A 22,242-nucleotide genomic window follows, 5' to 3' on the forward strand; every position below is an offset into this window, starting at 1 on the left:
TCACATGGCCTTAAAATGTCGGACACAGTTCACACTGGAGCTTTAAGACTTATCAAATCCTATCCATCCGTCAGATGGTGTGACTTGTCCTCTTGCAGACTGATGGGTTTGAATCTATAAAGACTATTTCTTCAGATCTATGTCCAAAGGCAAAGTCCAGCCGGTTACAGTTTTTCTCTGTGTACCAAAGGCCAGGAATGACCTGGGAGGGGAAAAAAACTTTTAAAAATGCTGCTCCTCACTACTGTAACCAATTGCAAACACATCTAAAGATAGAGATGGTTTCATAGAGCCGTTTTAAAGGGTTCTTGGAGAACAACCTGTGTGTAGATGTTTTATGGGATTTGTTTTGAGAAAGTCAAATGTTGTATCTATGAGTCTAAGGATTGGAATGGTTTTTATATTGTTCTGCCATTGTGTAGCCCATGGCATTTCCTTCAGGATTTTATTTTCCTGGTTAAAAAAAAAAGACTAAATGAAAAATTAAATGTCAGAACAGGATAAATCAGAGTTTTTGACAGCTGGAAAACATTTCTCTAAATATGAGATCCGCTGCAAATTAAATTCATAATAATTTTTACTTGTGAGGTAAACCTAGAAATGAATAATATAAATGCTGAAGAGATAGTATTGTCGAGTAATAAATAAAACCACACAAGTTTTACAAAGAGATGCACCACATTAAATGCAGACTCACCCTTGTGTGTTGATTTACAGTTGCAGTGATGTTGTTCCACTTTGACAGATTATTTTCTGTGAACCTTTTAGAAAAAAGGTTCTGAATGTTGAAGGTTGGCTGTACGTGTGCAGGGAATGCTGAGGAGCCTCTCTCCCATTTATCAGTCCTCCACCTTGTCGAAGAATGCCATTAAGCATCCTTTAAGTTTTTCAGCTTGTGCTTCTGTTCTTCTGCTAGTGAGATGGGTTGATTGATGGAGGTTCTTAGTGACGGCTGTGACTCTGTTGATGCAGCTTCAGTTTTAGCTCTTTCTCCGGGGATGAAGGTGGGACACTGGGGATTCCACAATTCAAAATGGCTGCTTTTGTCCGTGGGCATTCCAGCTCAATCACGTAGTGGGAATATGAGAAAAAAATCCTACAATTGATCAGTTTTGTCATAAAGGGAGGCACTGATGAGGTAATTCATACAAGAGTTGTGGAATTTCTTGACAACTGGACTTGACCAACCCTGCTGTTGGGTTTTCCTTATCCAACTTGCACCAAAGGATCCTCACAAAGGCCAATAGTAAGCTGGTCGTTTCCACATTGTCAGCATAGTTGATAATGATTGGGAACAAATTTTGGGTCACTGGGTTTAATATCCTGAGAGTTGAACAATGCAGGTTCATAAGTTCACAGTGTAATGGTTGCATTTTACTTATTTGGTCATGTCTGTGTGGTTCATATGTTACCTGTGCCTTCATGTCCTGAGATGAAAAGCAACAAGAGCCAAAAATTGTTTGGTTACTTTTGGTTTCCTTCTCCTCATCACTGCTTATTGCAGATGGAAAATTGATTTTGTCACGGCTCATCACAAGGGTGGTTCTGTTCATTCGGATGTCATTTAAGATCTAATTGCTTGAGAGTTCAAAGTTTTTTAACAAATTGTGAAGATCTGTCTTGGGTAACAAATCTTGGACAAAAGGTGTTTGTTTGAAAGGGGAACAAGATGTGTCTATTAAAATTTGAAATCTGCTATGTTTCCCTGACACATTACAAATGAACTATGGTTCTAGATCTCAGTTTTTATTTGGTCTGCTGCAAAAAAGAAAGAAAAAGGTTTTCAAAGAAACATACTTGAATAAAGCTATCTCAAGAAACAGCTGCTTTTTTAAAAAAAAAACTAATTTATTACACTTGCATATAAGCAAATTCTGTTGTTTTCTGAGATATTTGAAAGAAATGTTGACACATTTGTCACATTCTGTAATTTCCCAAACTCCCCTGTTTAATCATTGGCAACAGGCAGAAGGCTCTCTGGACAACGGAGAATTTTGTACTGAAAATAGTCGTGAATGCCAAGCAGAATAAGCGATTTAGCTTCGCCGTCTCCACCGGTGAAGGTCTGACATGCCACATATTGTGGGAATTTCCATTTTAATTGCCTTCAGGCATATGTCTCACTTGTCAGAATTGACTTCCAACTCCAGTACTAAAAACAAGTGCTAATCCTTTCTACTTCTATAATAGAATGTTTTTCTATTTTTTTGTCTTTTCCAATCATGACTTTCCACATTTTCTTGCACCTTGATCTGACATTTTATGCCTGCATTTTCATTTACCCAGATCTTACTGCTTGTCGAAACCTCAACAATAACACATCTTTAAATTTCCCACAGTCCAAAGCACAGAGGAAGATACTGTCTGGGAGAGCGCCGGCGGTACAGGCTGTGTAACACCACACCGTGTCAAGCTGATTGGCCTTCCTTTAGAAACATTCAGTGTGCTCACTTCAACTCCCTGCCCTACAAGGGCAAGTTCTACAAGTGGGAGGCAGTTATCAACAAAGGTGAGTTTGTCCAATGAAAGACATGCTCTTTCAGTTTTCCTCCTTCTGTTTTTAAAAATGCACAAACCGGTGTTGCTATCTATTGGCTGCCATTTTCTGTCATAACAAGTTTGTGTTCAGGTGGTTTGTGCCTGTTTTGTTTGTCATGTGCTTTGGATAATCAAGGTTGGTTATTGGTTAGTTTTTTTTTTTCCAAAATACTTATCAAAGGCCTTATCCTTGTGTCAAAAACTTCTATTCATTATTTATTCAAGATCATTGTCTCTGGTGTCCCCAATTCTGATTTAACTGTTTATTTATGTATTGGATGAAATGAAAGAAATGTGGGACTGAAAAAAACACAATCTAATATTTTCCACTGCATAAGTTCAGTTTTATGTGAATAAACAGATTTTTTTTATTTTTTCACCTTGTTAGCAATACCTCCGTCTTAACTCACCTTGAATATGTTTGAAATGCCCCTGCATTTCCTGTGTTTGGCTCTTTGTTTCCCCTCGCAGTTAACCCCTGTGAACTTCACTGCCGTCCCCTGAATGAAAACTTCTCAGAGAAAATGCGAGACGCCGTCGCTGACGGGACTCCTTGTTACGAAGGCAACAAAAGTAGAGACATGTGCATCAATGGCGTTTGTCAGGTATCGATGAATCGCATGTTCTAAACTCCACTTTGGTTTCATTTGGATGGATATGAGATGGTAGAGCTCCGATAAGCTTTAGTAAAAATACAGTGAATTGTTTTTGGGGATTTCACAAAATTTGCAGAAAAGTAAGCAAAAAAAAAAGTGTGCTATGTTTATCACAAATCAGCGATTATTACAGTGTTACCTGTAGCATTGATCAGTTTATTTTAATACATAGCGTAATGCAACATCTACAATAAATACCGTCTAAATATCCCAAATCTCTCTTGCTGGGATGAAGTCTTAGTCTTGTGTCTGACGGAAATTATGTTTCTAAATTGCCAACCACAGTTTGAAGACAGCCTGGAGTTTCCATCCCATAACTCTCATTTCTTGTTCCTCTCAGAAATATTTCAAAAGCAGCAAATTTGTATTTTCTTTAATAAAGAGAAGAGAGAACCAGCGTTCTGTCAGCAAACTGGGGGAAGTTATTGCTTTACCGTCAGCACCATTCAGCAATCATGTACTTTCTGTTGCATTTCTCTTGCAAAGGACTTTCAACAGTAGAAGAAATATATATTTATTTTAAAGAGTATATTTGTAATATACTGAAATATTAGATTCACAAAGATGTTGCTATAAGGTTTTACTTATTCTGAAAGTGTAAATTGACCATTAACACCAGTTTGCGTCGCTATTTCTTGTTTTTCCAGTTGTGTTTTTTCAAGCAGTCCAGTATTAAACATCTTATCTTGTCTTGGTTGTTTTTATTGTGACCTTAGCTTCAGTGTTGCATTCATCTGTTGATATGGGAGCCACGTAAAGTTGCTGTCCGATTAGTTTTCCTTACTGACTGATTGCTTTAGCCCAGGCCCCTGCTGCATTTATTAAACCTTACTTGTTCAGATTTAGCTCCCAGCAACTCCTTTGCTTGACAGAATCACAACATTAATTATGCAGGCGTTGAATTTAACCCTCACCTTGTTTTCTCTGCGGCCACGTGTGGCGTATTTGACATTCTGCGCGACGATGAGCATGCCGATAGGAGAATGAGCCGCCGTTATCTGTCTCGATAGGTGAGAGCACAACATGGTGTTTTCACCCCAGGCTAAAATGCCAGCCGACTGATAGACGATGTTTGTCCGTATGCTCAGTGGACACCAGTCAGACCTGGCTTTATGACATTTAGTGACATTTTTGTCACTCACCCAAAAACTCTTTGACTTGCCAGCGGAAAAGTCGCTGCGTTATTGAAGACTGATCTTTTGTTTGTTCGTCCTTCTTTACTTTGTTTGACTGAGATCAGTGTCTCCATACCAATTCAACTCTCCAACTTTTATTCTGTTGTGGAAAAATAAGTCTGCAATGTTCTTAGGGCAGTTTTACGATAATCTGTTTTCTTCTACTTTAATCATCAACTTCACAGCTTGTTTTGAAATGTCCATTAAAAAAAACAACAAAAAAAAAACATTAATTTACTTCTCATTTGTGGTGTTCATTCATTATTAAAAATGTGTTGCTGATAAAATTGTACTGACCTTCGGGACAACAAACAAACACACGCAAGGCAGCGCCTGTATTTGCAAGTTAGTAGCATGACGTGTATCTGTTTTTGTTTTTCTTAGGAATGTTAAAGGGCTGAATCAAGTTTCCCACCCCCAGAAAAGAGTTTGAAAACTTTTGTTGCTGTGTTTCTAAATGTCTATGTTGACCTGCAGCTGTTATTTATTCATGTACAGATAAGGAGGTTTAAACAGGTCTGATATTCTCAACAAAAAAAAGAAGAAAAATTTAATTAAAGCGCTCCAGAAATAGTTTTTGCTGGTTTCCCCACATCAAAAACAACCTGATCGACTAATTTAAAAGCTTTTAGCTTTAAAAGCTTCTTGTTATCTTTGCTTAACCAGCATGCACACATCTGCAAAATAATATTTTGCTCATATCATTGAATTTCATTAACTGACGTCTACCGCTGAGCGTCTCTCACTCTCTTTTTTGTTGACTGTTAAATATCCTGCCTTTTGTATTTTTTTCGCACTTGGTCTGAGCAGCAACTCTGCATGGATGGAGATTAAAACAGGAAAGCAACACAGGAAAAAAAAAAACGTAAAACTATACGTTCATATTTGTGTCGCTCTCCTCTGGAACTCAAAACTGATGTGATGCAGATTGAGCTGTTTTTGTGATGTTTTTTCTTTCATGGTCTGAGTAAAGTAAATATAAATTGATCCTTTTCAAGAGCTTATCTCTCTAGAGACAAACGATAAACGTTCCCTCCCACGGATGTCGGCCTTAAAGTCTGCTGGGATGCCGTTTGACACTTCTGGGCCTGTTTTGCTACAGAGCATCGGCTGCGATTATGTGATTAACTCCAGCTCTGTCGAGGATCGCTGCGGCGTCTGCAACGGCAACGGCTCCACCTGCACAACCGTCAGGAGGACATTTGAAGAGAGGGAAGGTTTTGGTATGTTTTTCACCGATTAGGATGCTTTGATGCAAATTCGCCATAAAGGGCGAATTTGTACAATATGATTTTAAAAAAAACTAACTTTTCTGTGGATTTTATTTAACTGATAAAGATTGTTTTATTCTTTTTTTATTATTATTTTACCCCTGATATGTTATCGTTCAGAATTGTTTTGTAGTTGCAAATTTAGAACTTGAAAAAATAAAACTTTCAGAAATATGAACTTCTGCTTAAACTAAAACTTACTCTGTATCTTTTATATATTTTCTTAATTTCTACCTTGCATGTTCATTTGATCTGTTCACATTTGTTCCCAGAATGTCTTGCTGAATGTTTAATCTGACAGAGGTGTTGCTGTTTAGGCTATGTGGACATTGGACTGATCCCGGAGGGAGCCTGGGACATCCTAATCGAAGAGGTATCTGAAGCTGGAAACTTCCTGGCGCTGCGGAGCGACAACCCCAACAAGTATTTTCTGAATGGAGGCTGGACGATCCAGTGGAACGGGGAATACAAGGCGGCCGGAGCCGTGTTCACCTACGAGAGGACAGGACAGCTGGAGAACCTGACGTCCCCTGGGCCCACGATGGAGCCGCTGTGGATTCAGGTAGGATGTTCTCTTGAAAAGCAACGCCTCCCTTTGTGTCAATGCTTAAAGTCAGTGCACTGTTTGCTTAGAGTGCTGCAGGTCTATGAATAAAAGCCAACGGATGAATTATTTTGTTTTTGCTCCTACAGTCAGGGAAAATGTTGTCAACCAAGACAGAGCTGAGGAGAAAGTAATGACCTTAGAGAAGTAATTGTTAACACTCATCAATCTGTAAACCGCTAAAAGGTCAAACTCCAACATTCTGGTTTGTAACTCTGAAGATCATCATTCTGGACAAGAAAGAGCTCATTGAGCAGAACATGTATTTTTGGCTGCAAAGACTCAGCCTCTTGTGGGTGGAGGGTGTGGCAGCATGTGTTTCGCTTTCAAGGTTTGAACCGATGGCCGTGGGTCAGACGGAAAAATCTGGGCCAGGAAAACTGGCCCAGATTTTCTGCCCGATTAATTTGTGCATCACAAACTAAAATGGCGCTGCAGGAATGCAAAAGTTCAGCATTGAGGAATTTCTGAAAGCCTTAACAAAGTGATCCAACATTGGGAAGAGGAGTGAGCCAAGACCTCATCACAGCAAAATTAAGGAACTGATTAAATCATTCAAAAAGAAAAACAACTAAGATTTACGTCTTTCTTCTTCCTGTGACACTTCTCTCCAACTTGGAGTGAGCGGCGCGCTGAAGTTTGGCTAAAAACTTACTGAGTGCAGCAAAGAAAAACAACAGATTAAATCATCTCCATGTTTTTCAGCTGCAAACCCCTCGGCAAGTTAGAATTGCTTCTTGCAAAACACTTTGAGCTTCCTCGACTATTTTGCATGCGCTGCTCTTTTGAGGTGGTGTGGAGGGGTGTGGCAAAACCTCCAACCCTTTTCTTGATGCCGTTTGTTGTGAATTTGGAGGGGATTCATATTTGGTATCAGATGGAGAGAAAATGCCTTTCCTTGTATCTAATTGATTCCTTTACTACATCTACCATGTTGGAGTTTTCTATTTCACCAACAAAAGCACAATAAATGACTAAGTTACCATCCGCCGCCTTCATTCAGAACTGATTCTCTCAGGTTTCTCACTTTCAAATGTAAATGCTGCAAATCTATTTAATTATTTAAAGTTCTTGACAAAATGCATCACGTAAAAGTTAAGAATTGGTTTGTATTCATTGAGTTCCCTCTGGGTACTCTGACTTCCTCCTACAGTTTAGAAACACGATTGTAAAATTATTTGGATTTATGGATGGATGTCTCTGATTCACACAAATCACTCAGCTGTTCACATCCAGAAACTCCTGAAGTGAACTTCTGCAGCTCATCAGAATCAGTTCATTGAGTTCCAACATCGCTGCCATCATGACCGGACCAAAGACCCGACAAGGCAAATCGAACGCAAGTCAGGAAGTTTCTGGAACGTTGCCTTAAAAGCTTTAGAGAAGATAAAAGTCGACGGAGTGATCAGTTGGCCGTGGTCTAATGGAGAGAGGATGATCATGAAAAGCTACACCAGAGGAAGTAGCTATTGATCTGAATGTTCTGAACACAGCTGGCAATATGTTTTACATTGATAATGCCTTATAGAGTATCCCACCGTGTCTTCCCTCTGCTTTAAAGCAAGTGTGCAAACTTCTCAATTCAGCAGCCTTGTGATAAATATATTTTAATTGAATTTCTGGCATTCGGTAATATGTGTGTATGCACTACTGAATTCAAATGAGTTGAACTCAATCATTTAATTGAAAATATTCTCCCATTTTCTACATTTCTGCTTACTGCCAAATTGTTTTTGTGTTTTTTGTTGTTGTTTTTCTTTACTTTAACCTTTTGCTCAATTGTTCATATTCTGATGAGCGAATACGAAAGTCTGCAAACACGTTCGCTTAACACAATTTAAAATGTTATTTTCTGTTCAGTCTGTTTGTTTTATTTATCTCTTGTTTTTATTATCTGGACCTGGAATTGACTTAGTTCTCTTTTTTGTAATTTATCTTACGTCAAACAGAAATATGTCCCTGAAAATTGAACCATTGAAGCGATGGTAGTGCTTCAACTGTTCTTCTTTTTTTGTTTGTTTTTACTTATTGATCACTGCCAGGAAACCAAAAGCAACTTTTTAAAATCAAATCCGGGAGTGACAGTTGTTTGCTGCCTCCAGCTTTGCTTGCCTAAATTGACAGCAAAGGCTGGTGAGAAAAAAAACAGCAGCTGAACAGAAAAACTGGTGAAAACTCATTTCTTACTCCTTTTGTTACTTTTATTTTGTGCTCTAAAAGTTCTTGGAAAATGAGCCGCATCTGGACTTCTCGGTTAAGATTATTAGAAGAACTCACAAGTCTCTCGCTTCCCAGCTCAGATTTGTGTGTTTTTGAGGTGCAGCTTCTCTGTTTCACTTTGGTTTTGTGCCATTCACTTTTCTTCAGATCTGTGCTGCTAAGAATAAGTGACTACAGCAACAGCAGACTTTTGTAATGATTCCACCTCGTGTCCCAGCTTCTGTTTCAGGAGACCAATCCAGGAGTGCGATATGAGTACACAGTCAGTCAAAATGTTTCAGAGGATGATGACAGTCCCGGGCGTGTTTACTTCTGGAAATACGGATCGTGGACTGAGTGCAGCGTTACCTGTGGAAGAGGTAAGATTAGGTTTAGCCTCAGACTTTAAAAGCTAGATAAAAAAGGGAGGAGGAGATTACATGCAGGGTTGTTTTTTTTTTTCAAATATAACACATTTTCAAGAATTGATAACAAAAAACTTGTGCTGCATTTGAAATGATGTGCTTTTTTTACACAAGCCTAACCGCTGCATGCTGCGATTACGGCAACTTTAAGTATGGACCCATTACAGCTACGTGCGCTACAGGTGGCGAGTGAGTGGTGTGTGAAAACGAACATCTGAGGGCCGGCTTTGATCCGCTGGCTGCAACATGTCAGGTATCAAAGTGTCGGGCAGAAATCCACACAGATTGCTCCTAAAACTGCTTTCGTGCAGACTAGAAAACGCAGAAGAAAATGTGTCCTGGTGACCCTTCAGCTTCAAAGCGGCTTGCTCTCTGATGCTCTGATGAAGGGCTGGAAATTCCTTCTGTAAAAATGTTCCTCTCATCAGATGTGGTGCAGAGTGCAGGCTAATTTGCTCCAGCACTATCTCCCTGTGCACAAAGCCACTTGTTAGAAGTCTAACCGGAGACTCATCTGACCACATCAGCTGCTCCACTTGCTGGTGCTGACAACTTGATTACCGATCCGCCTCTGTGCTGAGGTAATAATGTTTTGTGTGATATTCACCTGCTGTTGTACACGGCCTGATTACGCCCTGTGCCGATATTCTCATGAACTTTAAAAGAAAAAAGAAAAATAGCCTTTTTTCTCACATCGCACTAAAGCACCAGCCTTACGTCATCAAACCTGCGTCACCAGCTGCATCGTTTTATTCTGTTTACTGCTGAGTTTTTCAAAGACCTAAATAGAGAGAAGCACGTTCATTTGGGCCCTCGTAGCTGTGGCTCTGTTGGGTTTTTTTTTTTTTTTGCACATCCCAGAAATAAATATTAGAAGCTACTGGCCTAATTCTGCTGCAAGGTGGAGACATGAAGAAGCATTGCTTGTACCGTTGAGCAGATAAGTCTTCTCACCAAGAGCCTTTGGCTGTTTGGAGTTTTAGTTTGATCCTCACAAGGGTGCGGTGACTTTGCAGCAGCATCCTCCGATCTGTTGAAAACTTTCACAAATCCCCTTAAAAACATCTTCTTTGGGGTTTTTATAAGTATTTTTTCTGCGTTTTCCCGGACTACTCTTGTGCATTCATTCTCGGTTTTCTACATTTCATTTATTTAAATCTGGATATAAATGAGTGATGATGACTCATTTCTGATTCTGACTAGTTTTTCATCATCTCGTTATGATGCACGCTCTGCAGAAAGGTGAAAGGCGAGCGATTGTCTGAGATTGTAGATGATCTAAAACTAAGCTCAGTCACATGTGATTAATGTTATTTAAACAGGAAAAAGTGCTTCTGAAGTTTAAAAATATCTCATATTTCAAACCATTCTGCATACATAGTAAGTAGCTCTGGAGTGTTTGAGATGTTTGTGGCTTGTTTTCATTTCTTTGTTGTTCTCTTGAAGGCAACAGAGCAATCTTACTTGAATCTTTACCAGTCTGAATTTTCATTTAAACGTTTTACATGCTCTCTGTGAAATAAGCCACAAATAAGTGAGTTTTCCATAAAGATTCATACAGGCTGTTTATGAATCAAAAGTATTGATACGCCCTAAATTTGTTCATATGTCGTCACATTACAACCACAAACATGCATGTATTTTATCTGACTTTAATGTGAAAGACCAACACAAGGTGATATCCAGTTGTGAAGTGGAAAGAAAACAGTAATGACTCAAAAGGTGATTTGCGAAGATAAAAAGTGCAGTGCATTTTTTTTAGTTTAGTTTTTTCAAACCTCCTTTGTCAGACGGACATAAAATCTTGTCCAAACGACACATTCTCCTCCTGGAAGACGCAGCAGTGCTGTCCTGTTAAATGAGCCATTGATCCCCAGACAGATGAGGGGCCCCCTGTCAAGCGGGACGCCAGCTGAGGGACACCAGCTGAGGGACGCCGGCTTCTGACCATTTTCCCTCATCAATACTGAACTGCACTCAGAATCAGTGAGGCCCTGAATCTGAGTGGAGATGTCCTCAATGATACTTCATCCGGCACTTTGGTCGCTTCTGGGTGTCGACTTTGCTGTGAAAAAAAAAGAGTCTGTGCAGTTTTGTCCAGCAGTGTGTGCATTTAGTTCCTCTGAAATCTGGAAACAAACTGGTAAAAAAAAAAAAAAAAAGAAAAAAAAAGAAAAAAAAAAAAGGAAAATCAACCAGAAGTAACAGAATCATCATATCATGTCAAAAATGTATTATTTTTCTTTCTGTGAAACATAGACTAGTCAGCATTTTATGGTTGCTCTCTCACTGCACAAAATGAGGATCTGCACAAGAAACCTGAGCAGGTTCTGTCACTTGACAAATTTCTAAGGATATATACATTAATAAAACCTGGGTAAGGAAACCATTTTTCTTAGAATTTTTTTTAGAATTGCGACAGGAGACAAAAATATTATTTTTTAAAAATAGTATTTTTAAAAAATATCCATAAGAGATTATGGATATGTGAGAGTAATTTATTTTTTAAAGGTTCACACTTTGCATATTTTATCTGCACATCCATTTCTCAAATTGTTTGTGGAAAATACAATTTATTCAAAATGTCTGGAAGAAAATGCAGCTTCAGAAGGAACAATGTTACATAACATCACAACATGACATAGAGGTTAAAAAAATAAATAAATAAAGTACATTTTGCATGAAACTCCCCTTTTTTAATAAAGAAGTTACATCAGAAGTTCCCTAAACAAGCCCCATCTCATTTCCTGCTCAACAAATGTTTAACATTCATTTGATGCTCTGCTTTTCTTCCTAATCTAAATTAAAACCGACGTATTTATCAGACCTGCATTCGGGGCATTTTTGCTCAATCTGAGCCTTTAAAATGGGAATCAAATAAAACAATAAATTGTGTTAATCTGATGAAGAAATAATAATAATAATAATAATAATAATAATAATAATAATAATAATAATAATAATAATAATAATAATAGGACCCCCGTCCAGCTTGACCAGTTCAGTCGTGGGAAATCTGATTGGGCCCTTGCTTGATATCAAGCTGTCTGCACCATGAGGGAGTCCTTTTATTTCTTTTATTTTTTGTTTTACTTTGATGCATTCACCCTACTTGCTCCTAAAATAAATAAAAAGGCTTTTTTCAGTCAGTATATGCAACGTGTCCCCCTCACCACCTTGGGGGGATTCTCTGTTTAATTCAGCAGCACAGAAATAGATACTAAGTTGCCCCTGAATAGGAGCAGCTCATAACCATATTTTAGATAATTACATCCCATCTTAGCTACACACATCAGATCTTTTTTTTTTTAGGACCTGATTTTAAACCTTAATTAAACCACAATTATAATTACATGCTGTTATGTAACCAGTTTTATAGCATTTAGTTTTCCATAATGCTTCCCATCATGTTCTCATTCATTTTGTGTCTCTTTACATTTTGATGAATATTATGTGCACTCCAGTGCACATAAATTGAATCACATAAGTTGAATCAGTGCATTTTGTGCTTGGGTTCATTAAGCCAGTTGGATGAATTCATTTCCTGTCTGTTGTAGATATAGTGCACTAATTTTATTTCTGCCGTTACAGTTCAAATATGTCTTAGAGGCATTAAGTATTGAAATTATTAACAAACCACTGTTGGTATTTCTGTTTTGTTTTTCAAAAAACTTGAAAAAATAAATATTTCATAATGCCTTTTTGAAAATAAACAGGCCTTTGAAGACTTCAGTAAAAAGCAGCAAATGATGAATACTATAATGATGAGTCAACAGCAAGACACTCCTCAGTAGAGTTTTCTATCACATAAGCATATCGGCCAAGTTGCACAGATCTAGGAAATCACCTAGAAATAAAGTTTCACAATTTCATAAGACGGGGGAGGGGATCGATCTCAACTGGGAACTAAATTTGCATCAGTGTTTATTTTTTCCACAGATATGCAGATGTTTATATATAGACTTTCCGCGATATGCTCCTTCAATCACAGCTGGTGTCTATATGTTAGTGTTGTGCTGTTTTAACCCGGCGACTAAAACATGAACTGACTGTAAGAGTTCATCAACTCCTGCAAGAGTTGCTGAAAAAGAGAACAGTTATAAGAAATTACAAACAAAATATGATTGTCTTATTTCAGGTTTACCTCCTGTGTATTTTGTTTTTTTGTTTTTTATTTTTTTTGTTTTTTATTTTCTCAATCCTTTAAAACTAAAAGAGGGCCTGGTCTTTGTAAGCTGTCGCTTTATGCGAGAATCAGTCTTTCTCCTCATGATAACCCATGAAAGGCTTGTGCTGATTGAAATTGTTTATGAGAGGCTCACCAGATATTTGGGGTGAAGTGTATTGCAGCAAATGGCAAAATGGCATTCATTTCCTTTAAACTGTGATGATGAATAGTTGTTTGGGAGCTCAGTGCACTAGTAGTACAGAGGAGAACCTGCAATCATCCACGTGTCAACGTGCGACAACAAAGACATTTGAGTTTGCATCCAAACAGATTTTTTTCTCTTAAATCAATGGTGTTTCTCAGTGATGACAAAAAAAACTGAATGCACCCTCATGCAAAATGAATATGATGTATTTCTGAATAAACATTTCCCCCTAGAAGGTCTTCCAGTCGTTTTGTTTTCCTTTTTCCTTTTCTGTCTGGCTTTCAGTCTAATCTGGTCCTATTGACATTTTGGGAGATGCTGTTTGTAAATCAGACTTGCACTCTGGCCTGGAGAAGGATCAGAGCAGGGGGTTGTTAGTTGCTTCCTGCTCCTGCAGAGTGAAAGTCCCCTCCAGAGGGTGAGAGGAAATGTGCAGGGTTGTTGGAGATAAACCTGTCAGAACTTAAGGAGAGGCGTCTTTAGATGTACTGCTGCTGTGTGTAATATAATTTGAAAGGCAAAGTGGCTCTCTAAAAGGAGGCTAGTTACTGAGATGTGTTTCAATATGTGTTTGGCATGTATTATTTTATATTTTCTTCTCCTCGGAAAGCATGTAGCTCTAATGCAGGAAATGCCAGGCTAAATTGCTTGGAAATAATTAAGTCATTTCTATACACGAGGGGGGAAAAATACATTAACAAAGCTGTGACGATGTCCACAAAACTGAATTAAGGTTTTTCTAAACAGTGATGATGCTTTGAAATGTATTTTTAGTAACTGAAGCAATGTTTCTGTCATTCGTAAAATGGCTCAGCTCCTGCTTTAGCTTAAAAATAAAAGTATTTATACTTTAAGAAAAAAATATTTATTTATTATTATTTAGTGCATTACATTTAGTTTTGGAAATCTAAAAAAAATGTGTTATAGTCACTATCATCATGTAAATATAGGTTATTTTCATATCTTTCTTTAACATTTCCCCAACATTTCTTAGCCTCTATTTCTAAAAAATGTGAGCATACTGGAAATATCTGCTGACGCAGCACATGGCAACTGATGACTTTGTAATTTTCTTGGATGAGAGGCAATCTGGGAATGCAGGATGTCAGTGACACACCGGGCAGATTAGATTACTCCACTGCCAGGCTTCACAATTAAATAACCGACAAACACCAACAGGAAATGCATGACCCGGACCAGAGTTGAGGGGAAGATTCTTCGAAAAGGTTCATGAATAATCTGAAATCATTGTTTGCTACAGGCTGCCTTCAGCACTCACCAACTTGATGGCAGAAGAAATTTTCATTTCTTTTTGCTTTCCTAGCAGGAGCATAAAAGCACCAACCAGAGGGAATGAAGGATTCTCTCGCCAAAGGCAGCAATGGCTTCCTCCTTGGAGTAAATAGCGATGTCTTTCCTTCCTGCCGCTGTGCTAACACACATCTCTACACTCTAGATGCCGAGATACTTACTCGTTGCTTTAACTGGAAGTATTTGCCATTGTCCCCCCTTAGCCATATGATGGCATTAGATGGCAGCAGGGTCTGATTTTGTGTTTTTTTCTTTTTCCCATGTCTGCCTGTACTGCTATGGGAATCTCTTTTTCCCCATGACTGTGACATAAAAACATACCACTGTTGCTCCGTGTCATGGTCCTGTCGTTCTCCTCCCACTTGTTTTCCAGGTGTGCAGAGGCAGATTGTTTACTGTGTGGAAAAGACGACCGGGATAGCTGAGGAGCATCTCTGTGACCCCTCCACTCGGCTCAATGACAACCAAACCAGCTGCCACAGAGATCCGTGCCCGGCCATGTGAGTCGGCCATCCAGACATGCCGCAAGTCACGACACGCTGAGCTTCCCCAGACAAACCCGGCACGTTTTGTTTTCTGCCGCAACTGCAAATCATATTACGTGATATGATGTCTTACCATACAGGGCACACCTTTCTCACAATATGAAAAAGAAGTAATACTTGAGGTACTCATTTTAATTATTATCAAGAACACTTTGCATGGAGGTTTTACATGCTTAGCTGCAGCAAACACAAACATCAATTAGAGGAAATGTTTAAATCAGCTTATTAGTCTTTTAACATGAGATTCTGAAACTGGAGGTTTTCTGTAGCGTTTCTCCATATTTACCTCAAACCAGCGCTGGTTTTTTCTGAAAGCCTATCATCCCACCATCAATGCAGGTTTTCTTACTTCATAATGGACAACACAACTCAAGATCAAAGAGCATTTTTTTTTCTTCTTCTTCTTCTTCTTCTTTACTTTCACACACTTTTTGGTACCAAAGTGTAGCTTGTTAATTAAAAAAAAAAACTACATTTCTCTCAAAACTGATTGTTGCTCTGAACTGAAATCCCCTTTGCTTTCACTGTGGACATGATTGTGCAGGTCTTGTCTTAACCCTTTGGAGATTCAATGCGTTTTTATTTGATTTTAAACCTTACGTAAATTGGGGAATGATTTGCCTCTAATTCCCTGCCATCAGTTTGGGGTTTTTTTCCGTTTCTAGCTCCTGTCACCTGTTCGTTTTCAGTCTCTGTGTATTCTCACTCACTAATTGTCCCCATTTCACTCATTTCTCTCGGCTTTCTCTCTCTCATGTCCTGTTTATGGAGTTCATCATGAGTTTGAGTTCAGTTTTTGTTTCTTACACTCCTGAGGATCCCAGGCAGGAGTGACTCATCTCGCCTCGCCTGCTTCATTTCTCAACTAACTAGACATGATCGAGGTCCTGTAAGAGAGCGTATAATGACATCTTCTTACACATTAAGTGTTGCAATCTAAGCCAAAGAAAGAGAGATTGGAGCATTGATTTAGAAGGTCAAATTACCTGTTGAAGTCTGCACTCAAGAAACTCAGCTTTTTATGTGTTTTGCAGTTAATTAGATTTTTCTACAGTTGACAACATTTCAAGATCGATACGATTCCTGAGAGAAATATCTGCATTCTTACAGAATGTTCCCTGAGTTGTCATGAATAATAACTTATATTCTTTTACAGGCAAGGCAGAGAAGAAAATTAGAGTCACTCGGTGCAGAGAAAAAAAAAACATGTCTAAAAAAATTTAATCTGTATTATTTCTAATCTCTTTAGAAATAAAGAGATTCTAAAAGTCATTCAAAGGAATAAATCTGGAGAATTGGGTAAAAGATGTTGATCGTTCTTGGCTGGCTGCTTTTTAAGTTGGCACCAAATACCCCCAAAATGTTAAGATTTTAAAACGTGCAAGTTGTCAATAAAGACGTCGACAAATCCTGGCAGTAAGTTCATTAAAGTGAGAAATGTACACAGATGTTGAAGAGAACTTGGAAGAAATAAAATTGAACATCATCAGAAATTAAATGAAAATAAACAAATAAGTAAAAAATCAAGCTAAAAGTATGTTCAGAGTCCTGAGGTGACTTGAATCTGAGATTGCCACTGAAATCATGTGGGAACTTTCATTTGTTGCCATCGCAGTGATGCATAAAAATGTGATGAGCACATTTTCACCGTTGCTGATGACATGCAGCTGTGTTTCAGCTGGACAAGCAGGGCAGATGGCAGCAATTACCCCTGTTGGAAAGATGCAGATGGACTTTAAAAGTTTGGAGACTTTTCTCATTGCCGCAGACAGTCGTAGGTGTATTGGTGGGGAAGTGCCGGCCTGCGTTTCTTCAGGCTGAACTAAAGATTTTGAACCTTTTATTTAGTGAAAACAAATGAACTCAATGACATTGCTACCAAAGAGTCTGGATCTGGTGGAAACCTTCCCTGTCGATTGGCCAAACATTTTTCTGTCACCTCTAATCATGACAGAGCTGGAACTGGCATCGTTTTCTGTTCATATCCAGGCCTTAAAGCATTAGAAAAGTTATGGGTGCACTTCTAAGTACTAATAAAATGCCTCCAGTTCATGTTTCTATGTTCATTCATTCACTTATTAAATTATTCACTCATAGATTTGCTTAGAAAAGGAAATATATCTTTCCACACTTGTTATGTGGCTGAAATAGATGAGCTTTTCATTTCATCAGTTACTTTAGTGTGTTTACCAAAGTTACGGCTCTCAGTTTGAAGACATTTTGTTTTTATACGTTCCTTCAATTGCAAATATAACATTAAGCCATTATTTATTTGTTTTTGATACAAAACTTTCACCCATGTTATTTTCTTACTCCTTTGACACCTGGATAGAAATAATGGAGGAGAAAACCTTTAAGAAGTTTTCCTCTCTTTCACTGCCATTTATTGCTGCTGTACAAAATGAGTTTCATCACAAAATCTATTTTTTTCTTTCCCTCTTTTACCATTTCAGTTCACCACATTGTGGAGAAAGATGCGTGTTCAGCATGTGGGCAAAAGCCTCCTTCGTTGAACAAAATTTGAGTCATTTTCATTGAGCAGCTTTTCTTTTACCCCAAGCCTGACACATTGTGAACATTTTGTGTGGGGAACAATGAGAGCGACTCAGAACCTTTCACTGCTCTGCCGAATTGGCTGGTCCGCAGTCATTTTCGTCCTGGCCATGCAGATTATTTGGAAATCGTTGCTTTCTTTGTGTCGTCTGTGCAGATGGTGGGTCGGACACTGGCATAAGTGCTCAGCAAGCTGTGGTAGCTTGGGCCAGGCAAAGAGGACGGTTCTCTGTGTCCAAGCCGTCAGTGCGGAGGAGCAGGAAGCTCTGGACCCCAGCGACTGCAAGCACATCCCCAAACCTGAGTCCACATCCGCCTGCAACGCACACATCCCCTGCCCTGCCGACTGGACCGCTGGCAGCTGGTCAAAGGTCAGTTTTCACACAGAAAGATGCAAAATGTGTTTCTTTGCTTGTGCATCACATTAATTCATATTTCTCTCTGCTTTCACACGTCAAACGTTTCAAAATGCCAGAGAAATGGCACAGGTATTTCATTTCCCTCCTGTCATTGTAGAAACAGATAACTCAAAGTTAAGCTGAGGCATTTTATCAGCCGTTTTGCTCTTTAGTCCTGGTATTAATTTCATAAGTCACTTCTCCATGTCTGTGTTTCCTAATTGAATACAATTGTAAATAGCTTTAATCACATGTGATGAAAAGATGTGTTTATGGCGTTTACAATTACATAAAGCCTTTGTCCCAGCCTCTTTGTCTTTCCTTGCATCCTTGTAGCTTTTAGTCTTTTCTTCACATCTTCTTCCACAGCATTAGGATAAACTGAAATATAATGAAAAATAATTCAAATATTTATTTCTTGATCTCCAGCGCAAGTACCTCAGATGTTTAAATGTTTCATTTGATTGAAACTGAACACTTGTTAACTCACCTAATTTGTGCATTATTCATTTGCACATCGAATGAATTGAAACCATATTCGGCAGCATCCTATTGCTAGATCTGGTTTATTACAGTTGCATAAAATAATAGAGTAAAATAATTAAGTATGTTCCAAACATCCTGAATGTGGTTATGAATTCACAAATGTTCATAGGTGAATTTTCCACCCTGAATTCATTTGAATTCAGAAGTCAACACAGTTCTAGGTCGTCTATTTATGGATACATAAAGATATAATAAATGATTGCTTAGTCTGAATTTTGTAGCAAGTTGTGATATGTTGCTTGGGAAAGTAATCTGGTGTAATCACCACTAGATTTTAAAAGATTGGAGGTTTTCTGTACACCCTGACAGAAAACCTGCCCACATGCTGAACCGATTTTTTTCTTGTTTTTTTGTTTTGTTTTGTTTTTTTTGGCTGTGGTTGTGAGTGAACTTTTGAATAAAATATAAACATAGTCTTTGGTTCTAACAGGAGAATCTAAAGGAAAAATATGTTAAACCATCAACATTTAAAAGCAAAAAAATCAAAGCCATTCAGCTTGTGAAAAAATATACTTTTTGGTAGACTAACAATCAGTGAGAGGAATACCTGCACTTTTGTTTTTCTTTTGTTTCTAATAGTTTATCTGAAATGTTTGGGGTTCCTCCCAAATGTTTATTTGTATTTCTGGAAAAGCATAATGACCAGTGTTTCATTGTGTGATTTCTTTGTTGACTTAAATAAAGTAATTACACTAGGGTTGTCATAATTTTCTTGGTAAAAAGGATTAATCTGAATATTCCATTATAGCATTAAACAGAAATAATTACTTGCAGTGACATAAAAGCATGAATAATGAAACTCTTGTTTGCCCCTTGGGTATATTTTTCTGTACTAAGTATTGTGTGGAAGTGCAATATTACTTTAATTAACAAGAAAAAAATTGTGGTGTGTAAAACATTTTTTATGATAACGTTAAATTTTGATTACATTTTATGAACTGTGGCTCATAAACTGTTTCTTATTAAAGAACAGCAAATATTACGTAAAACTGATTAGATGCATTTAATATGAATATTATCCATTTATAATGACTGAAATAAAAAAGGGAAAAATATGGATGTTGTATTTGAAACATCTTGAGTTGGAGCCACTGAGCTGCTTTTTTATCAACGATAAAAGCATTTTTTGTTATTTCTGCTGATTTTCAAATTGGTTCTTTAATTCTGAAAAATCTACATAAGATGAACTCACTCAGTAGATACTTTAAATACGTATATATCTAAGTCTTTTTATTTGTTTTAAACATGAAAGAACAATGTAGATACTTCAATCACTTCTGTCCTACTTTCTATGAAACATTTTTGGTGCTTTATTGACGCTTTGCTAGTTAAACTGCATACAGATATGAAACATCCATCTGTCATCTATTGTAGGTCCCAGGTTGGCTGCACAGCGGCACAGTTGGTAGCACTGTTGCCTTGCAGCAAGAAGGTCCTGGGTTCGACTCCCAGCCTGGGGTTTTTCTGCATGGAGTTTGCATGTTCTCCCTTTGCATGCTGGGTTCTCTCCAGCTTCCTCTCACAGTCAAAAAACATGACTGTCAGGTTAATTGGTCTCTTTAAATTCTCCCCAGGTGTGTGTGTGTGTGTGTGTGTGTGTGTGTGTGTGTGTGTGTGTGTGTGCGTGCGTGTGTCTGGATGGTTGTTTGTCATGTCAGTCTCTGTGTTGCCCTCTCGCCTGAACATTAGCTGCAGATCGGCACCAGCACCTCCCAACCCCACTGGGTCTGAGGACGTCGGAGAATCCAGCGAGAACCCATGAGGAGAATATGCAAGTTTCTTGCAGAAAGACACCCAGGGCTTCTTGCTGCTTGGCAACAGTGCAACCAACTTATCGACCATTTAGCCTGTTTTGGTTCCACTGTGTTATTTTGAACCGCAGTTTGAACTTGCACGTCTAAATGCTTGCAATTTCTTGCCCACAGTGCTCGGTCTCCTGTGGTCCTGGACTGCGCCACCGCAATGTCACCTGCTCAGGAAACACCGCAGTTGATTGTGATCCTCTAAACAAACCATCATCTGTCATGAGCTGCCAGGTTCAGGACTGTCTCCAGGTTTTGGGTAATTTTGGAGACATGGAATGGTCCGGCAGCGGCTGGTCGAGCAAGGAAGTGCTCAATGAAATAAATGCCATACCTGAAGCTAAGCCTCCCCCAAAGTACAGCACCACCAGAGGTCAGCCGAGGAGTCAGAACGACCATAAGTATGTGGTTGAAGATGATTTTCACTACCACAACAACATTGAGAATAACCGCTTGATTGACGATGATGAGCCCTCTCATGAAACCAGTGTTCACATTGATGATTTTTACTACGATTACAACTTCATCAACTTTCATGAAGACTTATCGAATGAACTCGGGCGCTTTAGGGAAGAGGCGGAGGACAACTCTCCACAGGAAGAAAAGCCAACCCACAGCATAAAAGCAAATGCTTGGACAGACATTCCACAGACTCCCACTGCTACTTCACCAGCTGCGACGATCACAGAGCTCCACCTCTTGCACAGTCAAGAGCCACTAAGCACAAAAACAGACGACCCACAGGTGAAGTCTGAGGAAGCAAATCAAGATGAAATAAACGACTTCCTTTACGAAGATCACTTCCTTCCAGTGTCTGTCACCCGACCGTCGCCACCTTCCACAAACTCGCATTCACTAACGGGAGAAAAAAGCAAAAGTCTGTGGCCTGGAGTCACCGGCACAATGCAGAGTCTGGTTTTCAGCACAAAGCAACCTGCGGAGGATGAAACATGGGATCAATCTGGAGAGGAGGTGGAAAATAACGACAGCAATTTCAGTGAAGAGGAAAATCACTTTAACCGCCTCGATGTGACTCCAACACACAGCGCTCCTGCTGCCAGACATCAAACCACTGCTGTTGCAACAAAATCGAACACTCAAGAGGCCACATTGTACATCTCTGCAGATAAAAACGTAGGGAGTTCAGAACCTTCTGGCTTTCCATTGCCAGAGGAGGCAACTCATGCTATGACTGAACTAGACAGTAATGTATCAGAAATACCTCAAACAACAGATAAACTAGGTGCTTTCACAATAAAGGACTGGATGCTGAATCAGAACAATGTTGCCAGGAGTGATGATGGCTGGTGGGACCAGCTGGACACGCCGTCACCTCTTCCCTCTCATAAACTCTTTCCTCCTGCCTTTCCTGTCCTTCTAATCTCAGGTAAACAGGGCACATCTGACGACTCCATATCTGTACCTGAAACAGAAGTCAGGTTGGATACAAATCTTCAGGGAGCTACAAATATTCCTCCAGATGTAAAACAGATACCTCCGTACACCGAGACAACTGGAACAGACCCCACATTCCAGCCTCCTTCATTTCGTCTTTCCGATTTGAACCACAATGAAATATCCGTTCCCTCAGTGACGCAGGGCCACGGTAACAGTCATCCTGACCCGGTGATCACGTCGGCCGTTCCTAAATTCAGCTCAGCTCTTCCACAGCGCACAAAATCGACTACACCCAGATCTCTGCCAACCCGTTCGCCGGGCCTGTGGCTGCATCCAGTCCAAACGTCGGCCTCCCCAGACAGAGGGCCCGCATTCTGGGTTACCGGCAACTGGAGCACCGTGCGTATTTTCAACTTATTTTTCCACATTCTACTTGTTTTAATGATGC

The 22,242-nt window shown here is 39.1% G+C and overlaps 1 protein-coding gene across 1 annotated transcript in view; it reads left to right on the top strand.

The window, feature by feature from the left end:
* LOC129369534 (A disintegrin and metalloproteinase with thrombospondin motifs 7) overlaps positions 1 to 22,242 on the top strand; it is a 119,458-nt gene that overhangs the window by 60,779 nt on the left and 36,437 nt on the right. Inside the window, exons 12-19 of the mRNA XM_055045019.1 lie at positions 2,340 to 2,509; positions 3,010 to 3,143; positions 5,472 to 5,592; positions 5,958 to 6,202; positions 8,682 to 8,823; positions 14,926 to 15,052; positions 17,808 to 18,021; positions 20,520 to 22,193. Coding sequence (XP_054900994.1) covers positions 2,340 to 2,509; positions 3,010 to 3,143; positions 5,472 to 5,592; positions 5,958 to 6,202; positions 8,682 to 8,823; positions 14,926 to 15,052; positions 17,808 to 18,021; positions 20,520 to 22,193 — 2,827 coding nt within the window. The remainder of the gene's footprint in view (positions 1 to 2,339; positions 2,510 to 3,009; positions 3,144 to 5,471; positions 5,593 to 5,957; positions 6,203 to 8,681; positions 8,824 to 14,925; positions 15,053 to 17,807; positions 18,022 to 20,519; positions 22,194 to 22,242) is intronic.

This window comes from Poeciliopsis prolifica, unplaced genomic scaffold, assembly GCF_027474105.1.
Source record: "Poeciliopsis prolifica strain line A6 unplaced genomic scaffold, Auburn_PproV2 SCAFFOLD021, whole genome shotgun sequence".
NCBI classification, from domain to species: domain Eukaryota; kingdom Metazoa; phylum Chordata; class Actinopteri; order Cyprinodontiformes; family Poeciliidae; genus Poeciliopsis; species Poeciliopsis prolifica.